This window comes from Musca vetustissima, unplaced genomic scaffold (genome assembly GCF_032173495.1).
Source record: "Musca vetustissima isolate MV318-11 ecotype Yass unplaced genomic scaffold, APGP_CSIRO_Mvet_v1 utg21078, whole genome shotgun sequence".
Classification (NCBI taxonomy): domain Eukaryota; kingdom Metazoa; phylum Arthropoda; class Insecta; order Diptera; family Muscidae; genus Musca; species Musca vetustissima.
In genome coordinates this window covers 133256-143326 of record NW_026874612.1, presented here as the reverse complement: position 1 = coordinate 143326, position 10071 = coordinate 133256, and the positions used below count along the sequence as shown (strand labels likewise).

Sequence of the window (10071 nt, the reverse complement as noted above, 5' to 3'; positions counted from 1 at the left end):
AAGTCTTCAAAACACTGAAAATGACATGCTGCAACTTCTGACAAACAGACACCCTTCTGACAAACAGACACCCTACAACTTCTGGCAACAAAAGTCGGTCCGCTTTTTAGAGTAGCCCCCACAAAACGGTGTATTCGAAATTTCGGTAAAAAATTATCAATATTGGCTCATGTGGCACTATATAACGGATCCCCCTATTATTCGGTATTTCTGGAATTTTGGGCAGGTTTTTTTAACCAAATTTGGTTCTAATTTTATATTTTCACTAATATCGATTCAGGCTTCGGTATAGCCTACATATAAAGATTCTCACAATTTTAGAGTTTTTAACGCTTTTTAGTATACTAATCGTCATATCTTGAGTAACTGAGTCGATCTGGGCATGTGTGTTCGTCCGTCTGTCCATTATAATTTGTAAACATGACCCAGGTTACAGTTATGGACCGTTAATATTTATGAATATGAAATGGACCAAAAACTTTATTTCTATGTTTTTCTGTTCGCTTTAGAGGCCGCAATTATGAACCGAACATCAAGAAATTTTACATGAGGAACGTATTGATAATGATTATCATGAACATGATCGGTCAATATTTAGCGGTTCAAATGAGCCACGACTTTTGTATGAAAAATAAAAAATTTGGATTCTATGGCGTATATATTTATTCCTGAAGGACATAAACCATAGAAGATGACTATGTATCCAAGAGGAGTGATTGACTTTTACATTGATACCAATTATATTGTTGTATGTGATCGAATGTGGAATTTATAAATAAATTGGTCTGCCCCAGATCGTGCAAGAATATACAATCTTTTACTACGATAACAATTTTAGCACACATTCATTACTTCCATAAGTATCCACCTCAAACATCAACATCCAACAAATTCCTGCATACCCCGATTCTACACCCCCACAATGAATCTAAATTCAAATTTCAGGATTCCAACTCTATTGGTTCATCCACAATTTAAATTGTACCAAAATTAGTACACATTAGTACAAATTTCTTAAACTTCCGACATATCTCAATCTTACACCGCAACAGTGATCCTGACTCCAAATTTCCTGATTCTATCTCTATTGGTTCACCTAAAATTCAAATTGTACCAAATTTAGTACCATTTAGTACCCATAAGTATTAATTTATTGAACTGAACCCTGACCAGGGATGGTCCGTATTTCGAATATTCAGGTTTTCGACTTCAAAAAAGTGTAAACGTCGAAAACGTCATATACCTGTATAAAATGTAGTAAACGTCATTTATTTCAATATTATCACCATATACAGTAATTTCCTAGAACATATACTATGTTTACTGTATATCTGGCTATTCTTTACTAGAACTGAAAAAATCTGAACTTTTTTGAGAAAAAACATTTTGAAATTCGATATGGATTTGAGTAAAGCATACGTTATTTCCAAATCGATAAATGTAAATAGCTATTTTATCAAAAACCTAATGGTTTTGAGTGGGTTTCCGACGTTTCTGACGTATATATTATACGTAGGAAATGTATGTCATTTACGTCACTATTTATGATAGGCCATCTCTGATCATGACCCTAATTCTACACCCCTACAGTGATCCTGACTCCAAATTTCATTGTTCCCGCTCTATCGGTTCACCCAAATTCAAATTGTACTAATTATAGTAGGTGTTAGTACTTTTCGTACACATAAGTAAAAAATTTCCACTACGTACATATCCCAATCCTACACTAAGATGGTAGTGTTAATTTCAAAATTCAGGATTCCAGCTCGATTTGTACCTCCAAATTAAATTTGTACCAATATAGTACTTTTCGTACACATATACGCTTTGAAAACCATCTCCTTAAGTAGACCCTACATCTCAACCCTAATTCTCATTTCCAAGTTCAAGTTTTTAGCTCTATCCATTCACATTCTACGAAATTGTGCCAAATTTAGTAAATTTTTGTACTTTTCGCATACATATAGTTCGAATGTCTAGTACGAATTTCCAAAAACCAAGCCATATCAGTCACCTTTGAACCAAGACTGACCCTCATCAAAAATTTCAAGATTCTTGCTTCAGCCGTTACGTCTAATTTTCCTAAGATTTCTGAAATGGTATAAAAAATTCCATTGAAATTCATTACACCCTAATACATATACTACATTTCAACTGCCATCATTCTCGGTTGCCGGGGAAACCCTTCATTATTTATTTTTTGAGACAACAAATTTCAAATCAACAATTTTTGAAACTCAAACCTTTTAATTCAATCATAACAAGAAGTCGTAAAAGTTCTATTAAACTTTCCTCCATAACAATGTGCGACAATCAATGTAATCTAATTGAAACATTTAATCCCGAAGTGGAATATCAAAAATTTCTAAAACGTAAGCCCATCGTCCAAACGGCCAAACTCTATGAGGAATTGAAGACCCATCAAAGTGTTAACAAACGTCCATGTGAGTAGGCGAATTATTTATTTTCCTAATTTAATAAGAAATTTGTTTTCAGATGATTTCAAGGGATATGGTGTTGAGGCCGATCAGAATACAATGTATCGTACCTATAATTCGGAGTATGGCTATTATGCCCCAAATCCCTATACGATACCATCGCGTTATTATCCCTTATCACAAAAATTCTCCAATGAACTGCATCGTTGTGGCATGTATCGAAATTTCTCGTTGAATACTCATATGGATAGAAGTTTCTATTGAAGTACTGAAATTTGGCGAGGGAGGAGATATGGTGTTCGAATAAAAATCAAGTATATAAAAAACTGGAGTTTAATTTGTATATGGTTTAAAGTCTACGATATTTTCAGGTGTTAATGTTGTTAAGTTTTTTTCCGGACCGAACTGTCAATACCCTCCAACTGGAGATGAATATTTAAGGCCCCATACACTATAAATCATGCCGTCATGCCGATGAACCCCTTTTTGTATATGTGAGATTGACTAGTGTATGGCAAACTATCCAATCACTATTCCAAAAAATAGATTTTTGTCCCAAAAATTGCATTTTGAGTCGTAAATTCAGTTGTTTTTTATTCCGTCACAATTTTACACAAAAATATTTACTGACAACTTTCAAAATGAATATTATTCACCAGATTGATAGGGGTTCATTTTCAAAATCAAAACTATTTTGATTATCTTCATGCATTGTGTGTGTCACACATACATAAATAAACTTTCAAAAAATAACACATACTATGATAAATGCTGTACGGCATGATGTATAGTGTATGGGGCCCTTAATATACAAAAAATTTGTAGGGACTCTAAGTTGAAGATATGTCAAATTGTGTCAGGACATGTGCTTCATTTTCAAATTCCAGATACTTAGTATGACAAATTGGACAGGGTATTTACTGGGGATCTATATATATATATATATTTCAAATATATTTGGGGTATACGAATTTTCGACAATTACCCTCTTTTTTATTTTTGTCATTATTTTTATTTTTTAATAAACGTTTAATCAAATAATAAAGAGAATGCGCCATCTGGTGTCAAATAATTGTTATTGACTACAGTGGTTGCAAAAAGTTGCCACCCCTTTATACAATCCCCCATTATATACGTACATCCTTTATCCGGACATGCGCACGGCATTTTTTTGTTTGTCTTTCTTTTTTTTCTGCATTTTGTTTATTCGTTATCAGCTGAAGCTTTACAAGTGTTAAGGGGAATTTTGTTTATTATTTGTATAGATGAATTAAAAAATAGAAAATAAATTTAAGTAAATCAAAATTAAATTTATCATAACATCAAACGACAATATGAAGGATATAATAAATTTACAAAATCTATTAATATTAGCTGTTACATTATGTCAAACATTGGATTACATTTGGGCTATTAAACGTGGTCCCCATCATCCGCGTAGTGAACGTAAGGTGGACCAACATTTAACCCATGAAGAGCAGTAAGTGTTGTGTATTGGTTTTAGTTATCAATGAATTTTGTATTTGATTCCTATTTCGATTTATTTTATTCTCTTGCCTTCAGCCGCATCGAAGATGATTTAAAGGAAATGGGCATAAAAGCATCTGTGGAAAATATGTCCGAGGAGGAGAAGAATTTCTATTATTTTAAGGTAAGTAAAGAAATGAATGGATTACACCAATAATCAGCATCAATATTATACAAAAGAACTTATTAAATTAAATTGGGGACGTAGGGAATTTATCAAATGTAATGGTGCAAAGACGGTAACATTCGCCAAGTATATTCGAAACAGCATTTTAATGTCAGAATTCGAATGCGGGTCTATCTTGCAAAGAGCCAAGTAAAAATTTAAGTTTAAAAGCATGCATTGTCGGGAACAAGTGTGGAATATTTCCTAATAAATTTCCGAATTATTCTATGAACTTAACGTAACCCCTAAAAATTGAAAAAATCTTGTTGTAATTGACTATTGCTAGCAAATACGACATTTACTCAGTACAAAAGGACAAGTCGACTAATTTATAAAAATCCGAACAAAGTGTATTAAAAAAATCATATGTTTGTATTGTAGTCAACAATATATTTTTGTTAGATAGACATTATCTAACAAGTATAAAAGTCGTTACGTTATACCCTCCATACCCTATAATGGGGTACATTTCAAATTCCTTAACTCGGTCGGTACCTTCATATTGCATTTGTATGGAGGCTAAAGCATTATCCTATATTGAATAATTTATGGAAATATCGGATTCAAATATCGGATTTCTGATGAATACAAAACTATTCCGATATGTCAAATTATAGCCACTTCGATGGGAAAATTCGGCTAAAAAATTATTATATCAAAACTAATAAAAAACTCAAAAATGAGTTTTACTCTTTAATTTCCCGGAATACCAAATTATGTGGCTAAAAAATTCAAAATAATGACCATGGGCCGCTATCCCCATAGGTCAAAATATGGACCTATCATTTTCATTATTGGTCTGTTCCCGTACTGCAAGAATCTACTACATTTTACTACGATAACGAAATTTCCTTTATGTTATCGAAGGTACTCCAGGTACCCCATGAGTACCTGGAGAACCCAAAATTGACAATATTGACAATTTTTAAACCCTCAGCCTTATGGCAAATGAGGGTATATTGGTTTGTTTTAGACCTTATCCGTTCGGACCAAATTCGTTTCACACAATTGGAGTCGATTTACAAATGTCCGTCCATCTGACTGACCCGCTGGTGCTCACGATAACTCTAGAAGGGAGTAACCGATTTCAACCAAACTTTGCACATTGTAATAATTCTACCAAATTTATTTCAAATAGTCGAAAGCCTAGATCAGGTCCGATGATGGGAACCATTGGTATACTTCTTCTGGTACCTCCCCCACGAATGGTAAAAATAATCCAATATTTATAAGTCCAATAGCAGGCAAATGGAATTTCTGATTTGAACCAAACTTTACACTACCTGTTATCTTTACTAAGCCTAGATCAAGTTCGAAAATGGGATCCATTGGTCCGCTCCTTCTGGAACCTTTGCTCAACCTATTATGTTTAACAGCCTATATCAAGTCTGATGGTGAGACCGTCGGCCTTCAACTTCTGGTACCTCCCCCACAAAGGATCAATATTTTATAATCTTGTAAGAGTAATTTGAATTTCGAATTGAATAACCGTTGTGATCAATAGAAAATCCGAAACCACTTTGATAGAAACATATACCTTATATAAAACGAATAATAAAAACTGTGTGTAATTCCGAAGACCTTCGCAAACCACAGGTTGAGGGTATATATCTGTCGACAACACCAACTGACACTTTTTTTAAAATATGTCCTTTGAGGACCATTTGATGAATGTCTTACTTCCAAAGAAGCAATTTTACAAGATACAACCGTATATCTTAAAATGAATAACATTTCAGAATTAATTGAATATTAATATGAAATCTTGGTTTCAAGATTAAGTTTATAAAGTATGGAATATTGAATTGTGTAAAAGGTACTAGAAAAAGGGGTTCGATGGGTCCCACCTTCAAACTTGAAGATGGAAACCATCGTTCCACTCTCTTTTTGGTATCTCCAAATAAAAATAATAAAACCTGTGTGTAATTCCGGAGACCTCAGCAAACCATAGTCATGTTTTGTTTTAAAATTTTCTCTTGTTGTACAAAATTCGACACACACCGACAGCCCGGACCTATTATTCCGATTATTTTACAAATTTCGTATAGGTATATTATTAACAATAATGTTGATGTTTTATTTTTACAGATCCACGATGGAGACAATAATAATGCCCTGGATGGTTTGGAGCTGCTGCAGGCTGCAATGCATCAGGATGATCATTTTAAGAAAATCGATCGGGATAATTTCATACAAAATGCCAATGATGAACTAAATCATATAATCGGTAAGTTTTTAGATTCGACACAACTTTGTTGTGAGGGTATTAAGAATTTGTGTGGTCCAAAGTGCTTGGACCAAGACACACATTTTAGTATGCCGATCGTCATATTTCGATTAGATAAATCGATTTAGGTATGTGTGTACTTCTGTCCGTCCGCCGATCCATTATAATTTAGAAAACAAATTAAGGGCTACAGTTATGGACGAATCGTTACGAAGTTTTGAATCTAGATTCGATTCGTCGCTCTAGAGACAACAATGATGATCTAAAAAAATTAACACGGGGAAGATGATCTGACAAACGAATCAGCACTTTTTTTGAAGATCGATCAATATTTGGGCATGGTTCTATGTATTCTTACAATGTATAACTAGCATATGCCCGCTACTTCGTTAGCGAGTGTGGGAATTATTTAAGCAAGTCTAAATCAGTGGTGGGCATAATAAAATTGAGAGTATGTGGGTGAGCGTAATTGTGAATTTACCATTAAAACGACTGATGAAATGTGAAAAAATGAGAATGCGTGTTTAACCATGGATGCTCAGTTACGGTAGCGTATATGGATAAGCAACCCTGGTCTAAATATATTATTTTGTTTTCACAGAAAACTACCTCCATATCTCAACACTACACACCAATCCTGACCGCAATAGAAGTCTAGCTCTATTCTAAACTTCGTACCATTTATTAACCTTGTACTATTGTAGAATTTACTTACAAAACTAATTCCAAATTTCATTTTTCCAGCTAGGTTCACCAAAATTTAAATTTTCCCACATTTAGTACCATTTAGTACACACACATTAATAAAAAATTCCATAACACTCTACCGCAACAATCCAAAATAAATCATATTTACCAATGTTAGGACTCCAGCCCTACCGGTTCACCTAAATCCAAATTGTACCGTTTAGTACACATTAGTAGAAATTTACAAATGTTCATAGATTCCCCAATCCTACACCCCAACAGTGATCCTAACTCCAAATTTCAGATTCACCTAAAATTCAAATTGTACCAAATTTAGTACCATTTAGTACGAATTTCCAAAACTTCCTAAATATCTCAATGCAGTAGTTATCTCATTTAAAAATTGTTCCAGCTCTATCGGTTCTCTCAAATCCAAATTGTACCATAAATAGTACCATTTAGATTTTCAAAAAAAAAAAGACAAAACAAGTGAAAAAGCGTTAAGTTCGGTAGAATATACAAACCTCAAACTTCTGCAATTTAGATTACAAAGTTAGATTACATACTGTAGGAATTAGCGAATATTTGGGGGTTATAGAGGGCTATGCCTAATTAATGACCGACATATGTCAATTTCGAACCCAATAGGTATAATTATATGGGGGAGATGCCTAAATGCTGGCCGATATATTTCATTATCGTGAGGTTTGAGTTTTTTTATCACGATTTCCTTAAAGAGCTGAATGATTACAACCGATGGCTAAATCATCTTACAATTCCATAATTTGTAGGGTAAAACTGACTATTTCGAGTAACGACTATCCCCTATACTATGGTAGAATACGCCTATATGGGACAATCGCTACACACGGAACTAATCAGGTAACTATTATAATATAAGAAGGGGGTTATATGGGAATAATTTTTGGTTGGAAGATTTGTTACAATATGCGACTACAAAATAACAAATTACAATAAATTCGGTTGAAAAACGCGCTCAAGAACCCAAAAATACGGAAAATTGGGGGTGTCTTAAATGGGGCTACCCCAAAAATGGACCTATATTTTTTTTAGTGAAGAAATTTTGGTTCCCAATAAGAACCCATTGTACCAAATTTCAGCGAATTCGGGTTATATCGCGCTTAAGAATATCCTAAAACCACCGTAAATTGGGGGATACCGTTATATATACCAGAAAAAAGTGGACCGATATTTATAATTTGTAGTGGAGACATTTGGTACCCAGAAAGAACTCAATGTACCAAATTTCAGCGAATTCGGTTGAAAAACGAGCTCAAGAACCCCAAAATACCGAAAATTGGGGGTGCCATTATATGGGGGCTAACCGAAAAAATGGACCTATATTTATAATTCTAAGTGGAGAAAATTGGTACGCAATAAGAACCCATTGTACCAAATTTCAGCGAATTCGGTTTAAAAACGTTCTTAAAACTCCCAAAATACCGTAATTGGAGGGTTCCGTTATATGGGGGCTACCAGAAAAAGTGAACCGACATTTATAATTTTTAGTGGACACATTTGGTACCTAATAAGAACCCATTGTACCAAATTTCAGCGAATTGGGTTGAAAAACGCACTCTAGAACCCCAAAATACCAAAAATTGGGGGTGCACTTATATGAGCCTACCCGAAAAAATTCACCTGTATTTATAATTTTTGGTGAAGAAATTTGGTACCCAACCAGAAAAAGTGGGCCGATATTTATATTTTTTTATTGGAGACATTTGGTACCCAAAAGGAACCCAATGTACCAAATTTCAGCGAATTCGGTAGAAAAGTGGGCTCAAGAACCCCAAAATATCGAAAATTGGGCGGTACCCTTATAGGGTGGCTATGCCTAAACGTGGACCGATATAGCCCATCTTCGAACTTGACTATACAAATATTTGGCGATCTATCTCAGTTCCTACAGAAGATAGCGTGATTACAACAGACGGACCGACGGACGGATATGGCTAGATCGTCTTAGAATTTTACCCTGATCAAGAATATATATACTTTATAGGGTCGGAAATGAATATTTCGATGAGTTACAAACGGAATGACAAAATTAATATACCCACCATACTATGGTAGAGGGTATAAAAAAATGATTTCAAACTTCAGTATTCCAGCTCTTTCCGTTCCCCCAAACATATATTGTACCAAATTTAGTACAGTTTAGTACTTTCCCTCTACTTGAGTACACACTTCCAAAACTATCTCTTTACATGGACCCTACTTCTCAACTTTGATTCGCATTCCAAATTTCATGGTATTTCCTCTATCCTTTCACATGCTACGAAATTGTACAAAATTTAGTACATTTTAGTACTTTTCGGATACGATAAAGTATTTTAGTACTTTTGTTGCCGTTCTAGTATGAATTTCCAAAAAAAGGTCTAAACGTTGATCAGTCAGTCACAGAATCGAAATTTATATCCACTGCAACTTTAAGTCCAGGGGTAGTTATTTAAGGTATTATATGATCGGCCCCGTTCGACTATACTGTTCCGCTCATTTGTTTTTAATTATTCAATCTTTATATTTTTGATTTTTGATTTTCCAAATTTTCTTTAATTACAGATGTCATTGATGAATTCCTGTTAATAGCCGACGCCAATAAGGATGGATTTTTACACTACAACGAATATGTTCAGGCGGTAACGGGTACAGCACACTAATGACATAGTGCGGAATATTCAATCTAAGCAACTTTTGCATTTATGATTATTTATTTAATTTTTTTCGTCACATAATTTGCAAAAAGACTGTTACCCAACATACTCAACTAAGAACATACAATCACCACTTTGGGCAATATAAAGTGGCATTTCGCCCCTCCTCACAAAACCACAAAATAATTTGAGAAAAAAATCCTCTCAATGGTGTTTTTTATACTGCTATGTTATTTATTAATGATTTCTATGAAAAAATAATAATAATTAGATTTACATTTAATGCTCAATACAATAATAATAAAAACTAAACTAGAAAATAATTATTAAGGAAACATATAACAATAA

At 33.8% G+C, this 10071-nt stretch overlaps 2 protein-coding genes across 2 annotated transcripts; both read left to right on the top strand.

The window, feature by feature from the left end:
* Window positions 1–2302: 2302 nt before the first annotated feature.
* LOC133334988 (piercer of microtubule wall 1 protein-like) lies at window positions 2303–2709 on the top strand. The gene is made up of 2 exons (XM_061543300.1): window positions 2303–2444; window positions 2497–2709. Exons 1-2 carry the CDS (start codon window positions 2303–2305, stop codon window positions 2700–2702), a joined length of 348 nt encoding a protein of 115 aa, XP_061399284.1. The 3' UTR covers window positions 2703–2709.
* Window positions 2710–3772: 1063 nt separating this feature from the next.
* Window positions 3773–9747, top strand: LOC133334966 (multiple coagulation factor deficiency protein 2 homolog). Its single transcript, XM_061543280.1, has 4 exons — window positions 3773–3918; window positions 4002–4089; window positions 6220–6358; window positions 9632–9747. Exons 1-4 carry the CDS (start codon window positions 3773–3775, stop codon window positions 9727–9729), a joined length of 471 nt encoding a protein of 156 aa, XP_061399264.1. The 3' UTR covers window positions 9730–9747.
* The last annotated feature ends 324 nt before the right edge of the window (window positions 9748–10071 follow it).

Excerpts from the sequence above, each read along its gene's own strand:
- LOC133334966 (XM_061543280.1), top strand. The coding sequence starts at position 3,773 with ATGAAGGATATAATAAATTTACAAAATCTATTAATATTAGCTGTTACA. Across the intron at positions 3,919-4,001 it reads CATTTAACCCATGAAGAGCA|CCGCATCGAAGATGATTTAA; the intron begins GTAAGTGTTGTG and ends TCTTGCCTTCAG. Across the intron at positions 4,090-6,219 it reads AGAATTTCTATTATTTTAAG|ATCCACGATGGAGACAATAA; the intron begins GTAAGTAAAGAA and ends TTATTTTTACAG.
- LOC133334988 (XM_061543300.1), top strand. The coding sequence starts at position 2,303 with ATGTGCGACAATCAATGTAATCTAATTGAAACATTTAATCCCGAAGTG. Across the intron at positions 2,445-2,496 it reads AAGTGTTAACAAACGTCCAT|ATGATTTCAAGGGATATGGT; the intron begins GTGAGTAGGCGA and ends ATTTGTTTTCAG.